The 18,756-nt window shown below is 43.7% G+C and overlaps 1 protein-coding gene across 6 annotated transcripts in view; it reads right to left on the bottom strand.

Moving 5' to 3' along the window:
- FRMD5 (FERM domain containing 5) overlaps positions 1 to 18,756 on the bottom strand; it is a 319,313-nt gene that overhangs the window by 74,149 nt on the left and 226,408 nt on the right. For all 6 annotated transcript variants that reach the window (XM_043523262.1, XM_037910121.2, XM_043523261.1 and 3 more), the window contains exons 5-7: positions 7,693 to 7,790; positions 1,825 to 1,948; positions 114 to 201 (exon numbers count right to left, since the gene is read on the bottom strand). In XM_043523262.1, coding sequence (XP_043379197.1) covers positions 114 to 201; positions 1,825 to 1,948; positions 7,693 to 7,790 — 310 coding nt within the window. The remainder of the gene's footprint in view (positions 1 to 113; positions 202 to 1,824; positions 1,949 to 7,692; positions 7,791 to 18,756) is intronic.

Raw genomic sequence — 18,756 nt, 5'->3', positions numbered from 1 at the left:
GATAAATTGCTGTACCTGGAACCAATCAATGTAACCTTTGCAACTTGTCATTTGCTAGTAATCTGCAAGGCTGAAAATCTAACGAAGAAAAAGCTTTTAGAGATGAGCTTTACCTTGCACGGGTGTGGGTCAACCCCGTATGTCTCCAGGGTCTGGGCTTTTCTTAAAAAATTTAACTCTGAAGTAGCTGGTGTCTGACCACTGGAGGAAAGAAAATCAGGGAAAGGTGTGAACATCAGGATCAGTCATTATGTCCACTGTTTCCATTAACAATACCGGGCATCAAATCAAGCAGATTCCTTTGACTTCATTCAGCCAGCATACTGAATCTAAAACAGGATCTTGTAAAGGGGCTCGGCTGTTAAGCCTGTCCGTCCCCTTCTGCAAGCTGGACTTCAGCAGTACAGAAGACAGTCTCCCAACGCTAAAAAGGAACAGAATAAAGGAGCCTCTGCAAAAGGTACGGTTTAATTAAATATAATCAGCCCAGACTGCGATAAGCATTTCACTTGGTTGTGGAGCATTACATGCAGAAAGCAGCTCATTTCATATACGTTTTTCAGGTCCCTTTCATGATGTCACATCAAATGATGTAACATCTATACCTGTGTCTGAGATTAAAAACAAATACAGAACTCCCTCTTCGGAAATGCGAGAGCTGGTAAAAGGAAGTTCAAATAATTATCTACGGCCCATGGACATCTCATAACTCCTTCTCTGAGCACCACAAGAACAGATTTACTATCTCTGGCTCCCAGGATGCCCATTCTGGATTCTTATCTTGCCGGCAACCTTGCAAGCCTTATTGTCTGGGTCACCTTCACACAGTTTTGTGAATGGACTTGAAGTGTAATAGACTGTGGCTTGTCATATGTCATAAACAAAGATACAGCTAGTATAATGGGAAATCATAATAGGATGATATCTTACTTTTATACAGCACCTCATCCCAAAATAGTATTTGAATAATAGAGCAGGCAGCTGAAACTGCAGGGGGAATTTCGGAAGGCAGACTATATTTATCCAGGATGAAATATTGTTACCATCCCTGCTCGATAAGAAAAAGCCATGGGATCTTTAATCAGCCCGTAAACTGGGCTGAGTTCACGACTCAGCAAAATAAATGAATAAATAAATAAAACAGAAGTCAGAGACTCCGCCCGAGCTGGGCCCTGGGCTCGTGCGGAGATATTAGGAAAGCATTGATACAAACTGCCTGAGCCATACATTTTCGTTACAAGCTAATGCCATTCCACTGTTGGGAAATGATATTCCCAGCACTCCACTGAGACCACTTTAGGACCTTTCTTTAATTCTACAAATGGTCGGGACCTCAGTTTGAAATCTCATCTGACGGATGTTCAATGGATAAGATGGATAAAAAAGATTTCAGGTTTTTTATTATTCTTTGATTATTTACATTTTAAAGCACTTTGGGTAATTTTTTTTTAGGCAGTTTATTATGTTCCTATTTCAAGAAGTAGAGGTTTGGTATTAGATGCCATGTTCTATTTCCAGAATATTTTTATTTTTGTTTCGTTGTAATGCATCTAATAGCGCTTAACAAATTGACCTTAACTTTTAAGAACATCTCCATTATTTTCCCTCTTATTAAATGTGAAACATGTTACCAAAAGAAACTTTTTTTCTGATTTAGTGTATGTACAAATGCAGTAAAGCTACTCATCCCTTTACACAGAACTGTTATGTTCAAAACCCTAAATAGGAATAGCAGCAAACAAAGTACCAATAAATCTATAGTTAATCAACATACATGACCCCTTTTAAATGGTACAGTACATTAAATCCCAAAGCTAATGTTACCTGAGTTCTGTTTTGTGAATCTCTGCAATTTTCCTTTCCAGCTTTTCCGAATGTTTGGGGAAAAATTGGAACTTGGAGCTGTAGCCTTCTGGGTGCTTCCCAGGGTCATAGTCCCCAATCTCCGCTAGTAAAAGAAAGAGAGGCTATATAATGAAGTAACAAGGTTTTTGTCATTTGGAGTGAAATCATTTTAGAAGTAACTGCAATTAAAAGAGCAAACTGGTTTAACATTAAAAGTCAAAGGGCATCTGCCCAGAAAGGGGGTTTGTGGGTTGGAAACAGAAAACTGTTTCTTCTCCAAATAAAGTTGATAGCGAGGGGCTAACTAGCCGAAGGGGCTGGCAATGGGATACAGAGCAGTTCCCTTCTAGGGTCCCGATCCTCCAAAGTGATGGGTACCTTCAAACCCCCAGATGCTGATGAGAATGGAGGACGCTCAGCACCTCGCAGGGATAGGGGTCACGTCACCAGTTCAACTCCAGCCAAGCTGGTGGCGAGCCTGGGTGAGTGGAACCCTGTGTGGAATTAGTTTGATGGGTCTCTGTCCAGTTCCCAGTGCACAGGTGTCCACAATACAAGAAATCCACCATCACACCTGGATCCTAGTCTCAGCAGGGAAATCAGAAAGTGAACAGGCCTGGAGAGTGAATGAACCTCTGACTCCTAGCCAGAGCTAAGGCTCATCGCATGGTGAAACAGCATGGGAAAACTCGCGCTGCTGATGCCTGCAGCTGGGTGCAGGGTTTGCAAGGAATCATGTCTCTCTGACTTTCACTCTCTGTTTGTGAGCAGATGGTCACTGGCTCACCTTTATTCATTCTTCAGAATTATTCTGTCCAGTAATTAGTAGGAACTACTCTTGGCCTGCAGTGCATTTCCAAGCAGTTCACTGCCAATATTAGAAGTGGAGTTCTTCTGCGAGGACAAGTCGTTCACATGGTGTAGCCCTGTTCCGACTGGAGGAGCGGAACTCTAAGAATCAGCGTTCCAGTGCAAAAACTCCCCCTTCTAAATGTGAACCCCATCTTGGAACAGTCTGTAACATTCACTTCACATTTACTGTTTGGGCAACATTTCTGCCAATAAACTAATTTGCTAGCATAGTGCTTGAAAATGAGCACAGGAGTGGCATGGACACAACCGAAGAGGATTTTAAAGTGTGAATGAATATCTACAGAATTGTTTTGCGTGGTATCTTCCCATCTCTACTGTGCTGAACCTGCTCTAGGGAAGATTGGAGGAGTCCACTTGGCAGGATTGGCAACTGGGCAGCTTCCCCTAGCATTAATGTACACAAAAATGTTAACAAAAATAAAATGTACATCTCTGTCCATGCCATCTCCCACAACAGCCACCACATGGCTGTAGAACAGGGACCAGCTCCTGTATTCCTGTGCTCAGAGGACGTCTTCTGTCCTTTCACATTAAACAAGACAGAGCAATGAATCACGCTCCACTTGTCTAGATGGGAAAATGATTCTAATACCATCCAAGAGGTTCTGAGGAATGCTGGGTCCGTAGCCACTAATGTCCACAACAGAACTCCGGAGGCACAGTGCGCCATTGTATCACATCTTATAAGCTCAGAACAATTCAAACTACCGTGGACATTTAAAAAAAAGATTTTTGTGCGCTCCGTGGATGTGACTCTGCTTGCACCTCAGAAAAACAAAGTTAATTAGTTGGAAAGATCTTCAGATTGGCACTGGCAGAAACAGCCTTTTGTTTTCTTTCTGAAATGAGCAAATTCCCAATGAATAATAACGAAGATAACGACCCTAATGGCCCTCCTGTATGACACGCCATAGCAGGGGACTCTCTTGCAGGGAACTTATGCAAGGATTCTCACATGGACGTTTCCACTATATCATCTCCTGGCAGGATGGGGTTTGCTCCTCCTCCTTGGAAAGGTTGCTCCCAAACGTGGCAGACACCCTTGGGCAGAGCTGGCTGTGCGGAAGCCCTGTATCCCCCCAGAGGCTCTAGTCCCATAGTACCAACTCCAGTGACATGATTCCACTGCAGGAACACTACCAGGGACTCCCCTCTGCTGTGGCATCCCCGAGGAACCACTTTAACATATGGTGAGGTGTCTCTACAGGATGGGGGTGGGTGAAGACAGCTTACGTTGAGCTACTCCTTGTCCTGTCCTTTCCCCCTTTGGTGGCTCATCCAAATACATCCCATCTCCCCAGACAGACTCCAGGCCCCACCCACCCATGACACACATAAAACATACCCACCCTGAATCCAGGAAATACTCAGCAACCAGGAAAAATACCCCATTCCAAATTGTTAAAAACCCGGCCATGTGCAATGTTTGCTTCAATACAAGGACATCACACGACACTCTCTGGGTTCCATGTCTATTTAGAATCTTCACACTGAGACCAGGTTCATGATCTCTGTTGAGCAAACTCAAGCCCTGTCAAGAGAACCAGGCTAGGAATCCTGCACCAATCATGTGCAATTCATGCCTTCCAATGGCCCCAGCATGAGATCAGGTGAGACGTGGCTATTCCCCCACCCTGAGGTTTGCTTTGAGATTGGGAGGCTTTTCCCAACCCAAAATCTAAAGAGCGACACTGAGCCATGAACCCACAAGAACACAGCCCAACAAGAATGTCTGTGGGAGCCTCAGCAAAGCAAAACTCCTCTAGGCCCCACAGTCCCATCAGAAACATCGAGGATTATGCAGGTGAATAGCTCAGAGCTGGTTCCTCTAGCTCCATCACACGTTCAAATGTGTTTCGTAATCTCTCCTGAACAATTAGCATGAGGAGGAGCCGGTCCTGCAGTGGTGCAGCATATAACTGCCAGGCTGGAGCTGCCCAGGAAGCCAAGACAATAAACTGACTTATCAGCTGATTAAAAGTCAGCTCTGCTCTTTTCATACATCTGAAAGAAATGGGCTGATTTTTCCTCGAGACAGGCTGAACAGACAGCTGCCCTGTTTCCACTTGCATCACCCTCTGGGAAGCAGCCAGTAATTAAATCCAAATTGGACTCAAGCTGCAGTAAAGGGGAAGATGAAAAAATGGTCCTCTCTTGGCTGAACAAGGCAGTGCAGTATTACATCTCTGTCTTGTGCTACTTAGCTGCATATCTGCTTTCCATACTATATACAAATCCTGCATCTGCAGCATCTCACAACTCAGCTGGAAAGGACCCCTCTCTCTCTCTCATTCAATTTCCTTTGGTCTGTGGCTCCTAGTGAAACGTAGATGTGATGTTAATGTGCATGCTTCCCCTATAAAATGATGAAGGGGGGAAAATACACCCGTATTTCAAAACTAATGATTAGTGCCTCTAAAAAATTCAAATATATTGAACTGTAAACACATGCGTGAGCGTAGAAAAAATATCCGGTCTACTATGAAATATCTTGTACGTGCTTTGGAACTGGAACTTGTCATTCTGTACATCCATGGCTCTATATAAGCGATGACACGCACAAAACTACATTAAAAAGAGCATTATTAGGCCTATGCCACCTTAAATCAGCTTTCTTATTATGCACATGCATTGTGACAGAGTCTTTAATTATACAGTCACGTTGTATTTTTGCCATAGGCTTGGACAAATCTGAGCAGATTTCATGGGAATGGCAAACAGTACATCCCAGACACAAATGCCACCCCGCTGCAAATTTCAAGTCTCAGCTCTCAAGCTCTGGGGTGCTAGAATTTTTTAACATGGATGAAACAATGTATTTTGCCCTAGTCTCATTCTCAGAAACAGATGAACTTGTTTTGGCTGAAATTAAAAAATAAACCAAAAATCAGCCTGAGGCAGACACTCAGAATGGAAAATTTCAGCCCAAACAGTTAAAGTTTGGCAAAGTTATAAGCAACTGAAAACAAGGTCTTCTTATGAGACGTGTCAGTCAAGCTTAATACGAGGCTGTGCTACCAGAATGTCTACAGATTTGCAACCCAGACCTTCGGCTGTTCAGTCCTTTAGGACTCCACAAACTGAAGGGACGTTGGCCTCTTCTGGCCTTTCCATGTCTTGGGCTGGGGATATCCAGACAAGAGTGCTTTGTGTAGCAGAGACACTGCCAAGAACAGGAGTGGTAAAATAAGCAGGAGGTTTCTAGATATTTTCCCCCACCCCACGCTGTGCAACCAACCTGGGTCCCGTCTGCGACTTGCTGACAAGTTGTTTCTTGGCTGATGAGCTTGATGGAAAGCCATGAATTTGCATAAGGACATGTTCATTTGTGCCCCCAGCTAACAAAACTGTGTTTGTTTTACTCGGGGCTCTCTTTAAAGCCACACACTAGAAGGGCATGCAGTCACTCATGTGGAAAGAGCAGTATTTTCTTGCAAGGCTCTTCAGGACTATCCATGCTCATTTGTCTGGTGTGTACATGTTGGAGAGACCAGGAGATGTAACAATGCAGTTCTTAATGTTTTAGCTGAAGCACAAACAATTATTTCATTTTTCCTTAGTTAAAATGTCAAGCTCCATAAACCAGGTCTTTCCTTTGGAATCCACCCTCCTCTGAGGTTTGTAAAGAGATGCCCTTCTGCAGCTAATAGCTCTTACCCAGGAATTCTGACTTTCTTCATTCAGACAAGGGGAAAAAACAAACGTCAGTCTCAACTTTCAGTAAATGAGTCTACGTCTTATCTATCTTATCTGTCTGTTGTATTTAGATTTGTATATTTTAAGGCCAGGAGGGACTATTCCTTCAACTAGTTGGACCTCCTGTATAACACAGGCCACAGGATTTCATCCAGTTACTCCTGTATTGAGCCCAGAAACTTGTGTTTGACTAAAGCAAACCTTTTAGTAAGGCATCCAGTCTTAATCTGAAGACTTCAAGAGATGGGATTTACAGAGCCAGTCACCATAACTGCAGTTTCAAGAGACCTTCTGCAATACTGAAAAATATAAACATAGCCAAGCTTCCTTCTATGTCTTTACTGATAGCTAGGCATCACCCTGCCAAAACTGGCCACACTTGCTGTCTAGCACTGGGATGTCTCACGGAAGACAGGAAGGAGAAAGTTACGCTGAGGAGGGTAAATCAGGACAGGACCAACCAATTTGAGATTCCAAATCAGAGGGTAATAACAGCAAGAAAGTGACACTCTCGAAAGCACCAGTTATCACATCTATTGAGCAACTACAGCACTGATGCATGTCTGGACACCAATGTCTGGTACGTCTGAGGATGCAGCAAAACTTCTGTAGGAAGTCTCAACACATGAGAGTGTTTTCTGTCCTGCAAGTATCCCAAATTACCTAGGAGGTTTCTCTGAAATCAGTGCTGAGTCCCATGCTGCTACAAGCCTCACCTACCTATTGGAGAGTATCACTTCAGCTCCAGAAATCCCTGTATCCTAGTTACAGAGGAAGCGTGGATTAGGAGCTGCAACACAGTGACTCGGAAATCAGGAGTTCTAGACGCCCTTTTTCGCTTTATCACTGAATCTGTGTCGCTTAATGCATGGTGCCTCATGTCCCATCTGTTAAATGGGGATAAACCCACCTGCCTGACAGGGAGATTGTGATTTTGTAAAGTGCTTTGAGACCCTCAGATGGAAGCAAGTGCAAAATACTAGACACATAATGTTGATCAAAGGGCCATTTATTCAGACACAATTGACCTGAATCCAGGTGGAATAACTTTGAGGGAATAGATGGCAGAGTTGTTGCTTCTGGTACAGTTTTAGATCACACTATCAATTCTAATTCTATTATAGACCAACGTGGTACTGGCACAAGGACAATCTTGAAGTATGAGCCCTGCATTGGTTAGATGACATTTGTATTCAAGGTGCAGTGATCTATTGTAAGTGAAATAATGTAATCAGTACTTAGCATGAAAAGAAAATTTATCTTGTCACAAAGCATTACCTTGAAGGATATAGGCGGCTAACAATGCAGCATCCGATGTCTTGCAGAGAAGGCGACCATGGTAGAGATCTCTTTTGATCTGCAGGAAGACTAAATACCTGAGGAGAGAAACAGAATTAGCTCTAAATTATTTCTTTTATTAAGCAATGCTTAAGTTACCTAAACATATGACTCAAACAACGAAAATTTATCGAGACACTTCCACTCTACATTCTCCCCAAACATTCCGTTTACAAGATATTACATCGGCTGTGACTTAGTCAAGTGCTAATTTGCCAGTCAGTCCTCAAGTTAGGGTCAATTCTCAGGGCTCAGAGGTACTGCTGAAGCCCACAGGAGTGGCAATATGCATATATATGAGACAAGAATCTGATTCATAATTTGTCGTGCAGGTCTGAGACACAACCATCTAGTCACTTACCTGCCTTCCTACAGGTGCAGAAATTAAAAAAACAAAGCCGAGATGCAGACAGAGATTAAGAGCTGTGTCTTTAATGGGAATACTCCAGAGATTTTTTTCCACAAGACCAGAGGAAAGGCAGAAAGGAAGGAACATTCGTACAAATATTTACTCCAATGCCAGCTCTCTTCATTTCCATTCAAGCCCACTGAAATCAATGAAACCCTCTCACTGATTTCAATGGGTTTTGGATCAGCCCCAAAGAGAGGTAAAATAAACAAGGGCTTTCAACAATCCTAGCTTCTACATCAGCGAGGTCTCCAGAGTCCTGTATTTCTGACGTCCACAGAAATGAGCACGATGTCACAAATGTCTGACTCTCCCTCAAGGCCAAAGACAGGAAGGGTAGGACCAAACCCTACTCTGAGCACCTTTATACAGAATTGGAATGGTCTCAGCCAATCAGAGAACAGATTGCTGTGCCAAACTGACCAACAACTATGCTTATTTCTTATTTATGCAATTCTCTTCACTCCGATTGGCTACTGGGGTATGATTTGCATAATGGCTTCCAGTTATTTTTCACCAACTGCATAGCACCGAAATCCCTGTAATCTAATGGTTAATTATTGGTTTTTACTCTTGGTCCTGCAGTAGTGCCAAAGTCCCCATTCAAGGCTATTCCTCTGGTTTTAAACTTCTCCGAACTTGCACTTCACCCTTGGAACTCAAAACCTTTACAGAACACCGACTTAGAAGAACCTATTCTTCCCCTAATGTACATCTGTATGGTCTAGTAGCACTGTTACAATTACTGACATTATTATAAAAAGAAAAGGAGTACTTGTGGCACCTTAGAGACTAACCAGTTTATTTGAGCATGAGCTTTCGTGAGCTACAGCTCACTTCATCGGATGCATAGCATATCGTGGAAACTGCAGAAGACATTATATACACACAGAGACCATGAAACAAAACTTCCTTTGAAACTTTGTTTCATGGTCTCTGTGTGTATATAATGTCTTCTGCAGTTTCCACGATATGCTATGCATCCGATGAAGTGAGCTGTAGCTCACGAAAGCTCATGCTCAAATAAACTGGTTAGTCTCTAAGGTGCCACAAGTACTCCTTTTCTTTTTACGAATACAGACTAACACGGCTGTTACTCTGAAACCTGACATTATTATGTGCAAGGTCCACTAACATTATTCCCCTCTCTGTGCCTCGATTTCGCTATCTGTAAAATGGGGGTACTGATACTGACCTCCTTTGTAAAATGCTGAGAGTGACACTGGAAAGCATGATACAAGAGCTAGGGATCGTTATTACTACTATTACGAGATATTTTAAGAGCTTAGATTCCTCTGAAAGCATTCACCTCTCTCCTTGGCATCTGTCATTAGTGGATAATAAAATCAGCAATTCCTATGCTTGACAGTCACTATTTCTCTAGATTTTATGCAATTTCAATAAATCAAAGCCAGCAAAAAGAAAAAACAAAATATGACTAAAAATTATAGTATGATAATAATGATAATAAAGTTAAAATAAGTAACTGTGTGGCAGTTCAGACTGAGTTACGATGGCATTCATTACATTTGGGAAAAATAATCTGATGTAAAACATAACTCACGTAATTAAGGAGCAAACTGTAAACTGGCATGCTTGGAAATATGTTTAAATAATTTAACTTCCATTCTGCAGAACCTCAGCCAAGCTTGATTTCTTGATTTCAGATTTCTGATACTGCAAGCATCATCATTTTACTGGTAAAATTACAAGAATGTTGAGAAAAATCCAACTATCATAACCCACACCATGCTCCTTCCTGCTGGGACAATTGCAAGCCCCAGCTCTTCTCTTAGTTTCATGCATACATCTCATGGCAGATTTAGACTCAAAATGTCTTTATAAGTAGAACCAGCCCCTAGCAGCTAATTAGCTTTTACCCTTTGCTACCCTACAGAATGAATATCCATGTCACCATTCCAGCTGTTTCGCTACGTATTTCAAGTTCTACTCTCCCCACATTGAGTACTATTCATAGGTACCCAAATCTCACTGACATGCTGGTGAGGGTCAGGTGCGCTCTGTAATCCTGTTTGCAGATGGGAGAATTTCTTCCATTTCTACCTAACCACTTAAATCAGTTCTGGAGGGCGGTTTTTGGTGACCCAGGATGGTTTCCCTATATGCCTATACCTTTAAATGGCACTGGTAGTCAGACTTTTCCACCACAAAGAGCTAATGCAGAAGCCATGGCAGCCCTGGCTCTAAAGGCACGAAAGAACTAATGCAGAGAAGTGTGGCTTGCGAGGTGTGGACAGAGGGGGAGGCCCGTTTTTAGAAGATTAACGCACAGGGATGCTGGCTATTGCTCGTGGATAGTGGGCACCAGGATGAGACCTCTCACTGGCCTGCAGCCAAGATGCCAAAATAGAGAGTCCCCAGCAGCAACCGAACGGTTACGTCCCAATAGCATATTTGGTAACTGACATGGGGGAAAAAGCTAACTGTGTTTGTGAAAAATCACTGTCGTTCTGATTCAACGCCCCGCCTTGGCTGATTCTGAAAGACACACGGAGAGGGGAAAGAAGAGACCGCATCAGCCCTGAAGCCTGCAGGCAGCACGAACGTGCAATGTACTGGCTTTCCCACACCTATACAGAGCTACCTTAGCCCCTGCCACGCCACATGACATGAGCCACTTGCAGACATACAGAAGAAATCTTCCCACCCCAGCCCTCATGCCGATGCCAAATGTGTGAGTATTTGTTACTGTCACCCAAACAGCTCTCCCTTTTTCTATCCCAGCCCCCAAAACCTCTTTTCATCTTACAGGCCTTAATTAATGGACTGTATTTAAAAACAAAAGGGCAGATGGTGCAGGACACATAATTTAAGCTTTTCTGTGGCCTGACTTTTGTCACCGTTGCCAATATTTTCTGGGTATATTATAGTTTATTAGACAATAACGAACACAGGCAACTCTCAAGCTACTTGAGCACCGTCTTGTCCACTGGGTAACTACTGGCCAGCTCATCGGCAAAAAATGCTGAGTCATTCAAATCAACTAATGAGTCAGCTGATGACACTTCAATCCACCAGTTGTGATGTCCGATGCCTCATGCAGATTCCCAGCAAATCTAAATCTGCCCTTACGTCTGTGCAATGGTGGGACCGCAGCAGCACTCAGTCAGTCAGTCTCTTTCGGGTTTCAAGTACAGGATCTGTATCGAATTATTAGATCATCAAAGAATAGTGGAAAGAAGTAGATATGGGTGAACTAATTTGGCCTACTGCCAAACGCACATGAACATGGAGGGCAAAAGCTGGACACAGACAAGAAGGTTATTGTGTTTATGCTCCACTAAGGAAAGAATGTGAAAAGGGAAGCAGACAGCAGGAGAGACATCTAATGAGAAGGTAGGGTGGAAAATGGAGCAGAGATTGGGGAGAGTGAGTGACAAATACAGAGATGCTGAAAAAAAAGCTGAGAAAAAGCAAGAACCTTCTGAATAAAAAAAATGTAGCACGTGCACCATGGACGGAGCTATCTGGCTTCCAGAGAGTTCTTCAGTACCTGATACAAAGCTTTCCCTCACCTACAGATACGTGTTGTACAAAAACTGAATCAACCTTGCAATAAAGCCCTGAAGAAATCATGGGTTTAAATTAGGGAAAATACATTTGTGAACTTCGTCTAGTTTTGCGAAGTGCAGCAAAAGGTTTCAAGAGGTCTCCAACACAAGGAACTTGCAAATATTCCCCCGTCTGTAGAAAACACCCAACTCAGCCAGCGAAAGGGAATTTCCAAGAGGAGGGCTTGTGTTCTGGAAATGTCGTTTCCTTTAAAAATGTAGTGAAGAAAATTATGCAGTTTTCTGAACTAGAGAGTTTCCTCTGTCACAGCTCAGCCACTCTTCCTATTGCCAATTTTCTCTTCAATCAGGAACTTTTAAAGCTAACTTAACTCTGAACTCACTGAAGTTTTTTCCTGGTCTCAGCACCAATCAATACCTGAAGTTTCTTAGGACCAGCATCACTTATCCCCCCCGTTGATTACTTTCTAACGGATTCCCCTTCTGTCCGTCTCGCCAGCGCGTTGGGACTGGAACACGGACAAAGTGAACAACGAGTGACCCCCATGCCTAAGAATAGCTTTTTCGTCCATGAAACCCCCCGGGCTTCCTTTGAATTCTTCTGCCTGGGAGAAATGCCTGTCACCAGACCCCAAAGACAGTGGGAGTGTGAGATTTACATACCTGTAAGAAAGTAGCTATGCCGACGGAGCAAAAGCTGTCATCAAAACATGCGATCACGTGATCTTGGAAATAAGCCACAGTCTGTCTGGTTCTAGACTCCAAGTAACACAAAGTGCTACTGCTCCTCCCTCCCCCGCCCCCTGATTGCTATATTAATTGCAAGAGGTTAAATCTTCGGTGGCCTTAACTGGCCAAGTTTTCACCCCGCCCTCCCCAAAGCAGAAATCTGACCTGCATTTCAATTCTTATTATACCTGACAACTGCAGATGTTGTGCTGATCTCGCATTACAGAAAAGAAATAGAATACCGAAGGAACAGCTTAATGACCATGCCCACCTAATAGCGATCGCTGTTCAGAGAGATGTCACCGGCCATTTCACATTTAAAGTGAGACCTAATGACTGCAAAATTTTGCAGTTGCTAGGAGTTAACATAAAATCTGCAAATCAAATAAGTGGCTCTTAAAAAAGAGCAAACAGATGCATCTGTCTGAGATCTATGCCTGGACACTTCTTTGTTTCTCCCCAAATGTACCTGGAACAAAAACCAAATCAATTGTATCTGGGAAAGTTGATTCGGGGCGCCTTCTTATAGAAGCAGAAATGCTTGTGTTTTGGATATGAAGTTATTTTAAAACAGGCTCAGCAAATAAGAATGGCCTATTTACAAATGATTGATTTTGTGCTCGTCTGACTCTACTATGGGGGCTGGCAATCAGGTTCAGAAAGAGTTGCTCATGTATTCAGGATACTAACTTCTCAGACTTTCAGATAAGAACTATGGGTTTTATTTGTCTCTCCCTGAAGCACAAGAAAAGCTTCCATTAATTCTGAACATTATCAAGAAAGGCATAGAACTCCAGAATCCTTCTTCCTATGCTGATCTCATCTTCTATTGTACATCTTCTGTTTTCTAACCCATCCTTCTAAAGAAAAATATATTGAGTTTATTAATACAAAAGCAAAAGGTACATAATCTTGCGCCCAGAAGTATTTCAAATACACCATATAAAAGAGGGCAAAATCCCAGAGTCCGTCCAATCAAGGTCTTCGCTCGCCAGACACCAGAGAAAGAGCACATCCAAGGGATGGTATGCAGTGGGCTGGACTAGAAGACCTCCTGAGGTTCCATCCAGCCCTACACGTCTATGGTTCTATGAATGCTGGAATATATTTAGCCCTTCCAGAAAGCCTACCTAATTCCGGAAGAACTTGGTTTTGATCTTGACTATCCATCTTTAACGTTTAAAGACATACAGAGAGGCCTGTGCAATATGATTCCTCAAATGCCGGTGGGAAAAACACCAGATGGCCGAGGGGACCAGCAGAGGGATTTAGAGCCTTCCACCTTCAGGTCACTGAGTCTAATCAAGCCCACGTCAGTGACCACTGAGCTTTGTCTCCACCTGGCAACCATGGAGGACATACGGAAATAAGTCTTGTGGTCTTGTAATTTCTAGAAGACAAGCGGCTACCTCACTCAGCAACCGCACGTGATTTGAGGATACAAAGGGGAAACAGCTTGTGCCGCTGTCCCTGGTTTTACTCCATACAGAAATGGAGGCATTCGTTCGCCAGGGCTGTTAATCTAATGCCTTTAACTAGCACTACCTTCATCTACAAATTAAAAAAGCAAAAGGACCCCTCGTCAATCTATTATGCCAGCAGCTAGTAAACAACTTTTCTAATCCCAGCATCACCCCCCATGTCCTCTGCTCCATCAGCAGTCTGTCGACCATCACCTGTGGCAATTTCAGGTTCTTTTACAACATACACATGTAGGACAAGAAAATTAGTCAGTAAGGGCTACTTCTAAAGAATAAAAACAGGTACTCAGGTTTCATATGCACGAGTTAAAAGCTGACGGGTGCAAATTGGTAACTGCATAGCAAAATATGCATCTGAATGCACAGAATGGGTGTCTTCACACGCACCCATTTGCATGTACAGTGATCTATTTGCAGACACCTGATCACATTTGCATACACAACTTAACATGTCATTTTGCAGATTTGACCCTCAACATTTTTGTTTCCTTAGGTGCAGGAAATAAATACATATCTCCACAGAATACTCTGATCACTGTCAGGTAGATTGCAATAGACTCGTGCCCCAGTTCTCTTAAATTAGGTTTGTTTCCGAAATGTTTTTCTCCTTTTGACTAGATCTGGGATGTAGTCAAGAAAAACTCTCTCACATTTACTCTTTCAAATGTTGTTTCTCCAATTTATAAACCTGTGTTCAGGATTTGATTGCATTCACTGGCAGGAAATCATGAAATTAGGATGTTCAATAAAGTTTACAGAAGCCTCACTTTAACAAATAAAACAAAACTATTTCAGCCCCAGAGGGTATGGTATGAAATGGGCCCAGAGTATGTAGAAGCCATTTAAACACGAAATTGTCCCCGTTCTCTTTAGCCAGCAGATCTGTAGTTCAAGTGGACACATCCCCAACCCGTACTTCCCATTAAATAGGTTTGGATCCGTGCAATCAGTCTGGCTGTTTACTTGTGTTCTGTAAATGATTAAAGCACAGCAGCGACTAATGGTAGCTTCTAAGGTTCAACTTCTCATCTGTACCAGTCCGCTGAGAGCCCAGCTGTTCCAATGTGCCACTGACCATGGAAACGCTGGCTGTAGCCTGGATCCAGCCATCTCTGGGTCACCATCTCCTTACCCCAGCGCACAGGACAGGCACCTTTACCCAAGTTTAATTCAGTACTCGCTCCCTTGATAAAGGAGACCCCCGGCTTTGCAAGCGTCCATGCCTGGGTCCAGAGAGGCTTGCTTTGAAGCCTTCGCCGGCTAAGAATGTTCTCCACACCCGACTCTTTCCATATCACCTCTGTCACAGCGCACCAGTGCAGGGAATGTTCACACTCAGTCATGCACTGGAACCATAGACCAATATCCAATTGATCTTAAAATGAACCACAATAAAAGTGAAACTAAACAGAGCTAAACAATAGATTCTGCAAAAGCTTCTGACACACTTTAGCAGTGCCCTGCCATCCCACTTCCACACTTTTGGTTCCTTATCCCTTTCTCTGAGATGGAAGTGGTGTTGCAAGCTTCAGTGCTTAAGATCCTAGTAGAAAGCGATGGAAAACATCTACTGTATTGTTGAGACCACCCCCCAGCAAGGACGGGGTCTAGTCTGCCACTAGCTGATATTATACTGATTTTACACGTTGTCTTAGCCAAACGTTTCATGACGTAGGGAAAAAAGCGAAGTCTCAGGTGCTAGAATGCTGACACCAATTTCCCCTTTATTTCCAAGGAGGGAAAACTAGGCATTGGAAACAGCTTTGAAGATTTCTCACCTTTGCTGCAATGCAAAATATATTATGTTGTTTATCTGAAACTGAAACATGTCTCACCAACGTCTCTATATTCTCTTTCCTGTCAACTTCACCCTCTCTCACGGCGAATCCTAATTCCTTTGGACACCTTATTTTCCAAACTTGTTAGGACACAGATGTGTGTTTGGAATTTGTTCTGTCTGAAAGAGTAATTACACTTTGGACAGAGTGGACAGTGTTGTAAACAACTCTACCCAATAGCTGCTTTTGGCAGAATTATTTGTTAATGATGCTGTCCTGTTCCAATGTGCTCAATTAACATTTGTGCTACCCTCCTTTCTGGAGAGCCAAGAGGATATTTAGCATATTAAACACTGCCTACTGCAAAGACCTCTTAAAAAATTAAAGTCATTTTTTAATAAACTCCACATCATACTATAACTCCCCTCCCCCCACCTGAGATCTGCAGCACAGAAAGAGAGGAACATCCATTTCTCTGAAGATGACAAAAAGCATTCATCAAGGTCTTTGGACTAAATGTATTGCCTGGGAAGAGTCCAATTTACTGAACCCAGCTCTCAATTCCCCATCTCATTCTGCCTCAGCCCTGCTTTACAGCAGCCTTCTAAAAAGACAAGATTATAAGGCAGGAATTGAGCATCCGAACCACCTCAAAGCGCAGCACTGACAACTGCATTTGTTTCGCATTCAGGTGGTGGGACAGGCTTTTTGCCATTCCTTGACTTATTATCAATCTGCAGCATCTGGGAACAGGTGCGCCTTCCTTGTAGCAGGCAGGAATGAAGAGTGGAAGGGACTCACAGCTGGCTTGCAGGCAAGTTAACACTGTGCAAGTGGCAAGGAGAAAGGGGAATCATGGGGAACAAATGTCAGAATTAGCCAGTTCTGGAATTGTTGTATTGGCCTGATAGCCGCGTGCTGTAAGTTACATTATTAAAACTGCACGTCTGGAAATACTTCACACCCCAGAACCGAAGACATGCTCCTGAAACAAGCCTGCCTGTTTTTCTGTTTGCTCCAGCTGGACAAAGGGCACAAACGAGGGTAGGGCTCCTACAATCACACAGTCTGGAACGGACGCCGTCTCCTGCTCCCTCCCTGCCTAGCCAGTGCTCCTCTAGAACCTGTTCCCATCGAAATCAAGGAGAGTTGTGCCATTCGCTTCATGGAAGCAGGATTGAGCCCTTACTGCCTTGCGTGTTAGAGTTAAAGGGACACTGCCAGCTACTCATAAGCATTTCCCCCCTCTGCTTTTCCTATCGCTTCTTAGAAGCCTGGAAATAAACCAGCTCTCCCTCAGTGCATACAGCGGACAAAGAACAAACACCTCGAGGGGACGTGCAGTGGAAATAAGCAAGTAGCAGGGCTGTTCATCTGGCTCCATCTTTTAAGCAGAAGAAGCAGAGCAGTGCCTGCATTGGCCATCAATTTGCTGCAAATAATAGACAAGGAGGTAGTCAGGCTAACAGAACCAGTTATGAAAAGGTTAGACAAAGAGCCCTGGCCACAAATAACAAGCCCTGCTGGGGGCTCAGGAAGGGCGTGTTTAAACAGGTCATTAGATCTGGGAGTGAATCCTGAGCATTGGAAAGCAGGAAACACCCCACCCTCTTCGAAAGGCAAAGAAACAAAGCAGGAAATCTTTGGTCCCGTGATTAACAGCTCCTCTGATGAGACCTTTGGAAAATGACTAGCGATGGCCTAAGAGATCTCTCCCAGCTCTGTCTTCTATGATGGACTGGAGACAACGGGAACCAAAGGCAGCATTTCCAAGGACACCACCTTGCAGTAGCTCGTGGCAATACGCTCCACTACCACAGCAAATTCTAGCGTGAAAAGCTCAGCTCTCTGGGTTCGCAGCCACTGTGACCTGTTGTGTGTGAACAGAGCCGTGCTGAATGTTCCTACACACATCCCAAGAGAGCAGCAAGCCAAGATGTGAAAGCGTTTGGGGGCGGTGTCACCACATGGGCAGCGTGGCTAACTCAGGCATGTTTCCTTTTCCATTTGCTAGCAAAATCTGGGAACAAATCCACATGCTGAGCCCCAAACCACCCCCCTTCTTGATGCCTACACGGACACGTGTGACAAATTCTGCACTCCCGCATGCAACCCGCTGGCATTAGCTTCCCCTCCCCTGTTCTGAAGTCACCCCCAGCGCTTCCTCACCTCCCTGCAGTCCTAATCACACCCAGCGCTTCCTCACCTCCCTGCAGTCCTAATCACACCCAGCCAACTTCATCTCTCACCGCTCTGCAAACTCCACCCCATTGCTTTTAAACAGTGGTGATAAATTCCGGATCAGCATTTAGTGCAATCGACCCCCCGCCAAAGACCCGTCATCTGAACGGGATGTCACAAGCGAATCTACTGTTACCTGAGCAGTATTGCAAATGAGACATTGCAGCCACCGAGCCAGATTGGTCTTCCAGGCGCAAGAGAATTTTAATATTTATGGCCCACCTAGAATCAGGCACATTTTGTACAAAGAGTCAACGATGTTCAGATAAAGCGTGACTGTCTGAAGATGACTGTGAATTACCCCTAACAGAATGTCTGGCAGCCAGCAAGGCTGGATGGGCAGCTAAAGTCTAAGTACTGAAAACAATTTAAAAACAATCAGGCTTCAGCCAGCTTAGTTACATCAATACCATACTTTTTTTAAGGGGAGTTCATGTCGGATTGGCTGAGGCAAACAATAGGATTCTGCTCCGCCCCCGAAGTGAATCTAAATGCAGCATGTCAGGAACAGTGAGCAATTCAAACTCTAGTGCACCAACATCTACCAGGTAAAATGATTCAATCTGAATCAGTCATTGGATATGATAGAAACGGAGTCACCGTAATGGAATGCTGTCAGAGGATCCAGTGCCCTGCCTTGAAAATAAACGACTCAGCTTTACTCCGACACGCGTGTAGCAGCGGGAGGGCATCACGCTCTGACAACATTCCAGCTCACTGACATTCTCTCTGAAATATGCCTAGCCAGCGCTCAGATTCATGGGGAACTAGGGGTGGGGAAAATGTAAATCCCCGTGAGTGAGATGTTTCATACACTGGCATAGGGAGAAGGA

This window comes from Chelonia mydas, chromosome 10 (genome assembly GCF_015237465.2).
Source record: "Chelonia mydas isolate rCheMyd1 chromosome 10, rCheMyd1.pri.v2, whole genome shotgun sequence".
NCBI classification, from domain to species: Eukaryota; Metazoa; Chordata; order Testudines; family Cheloniidae; genus Chelonia; species Chelonia mydas.
This window is presented reverse-complemented; position numbering and strand designations above follow the sequence as displayed.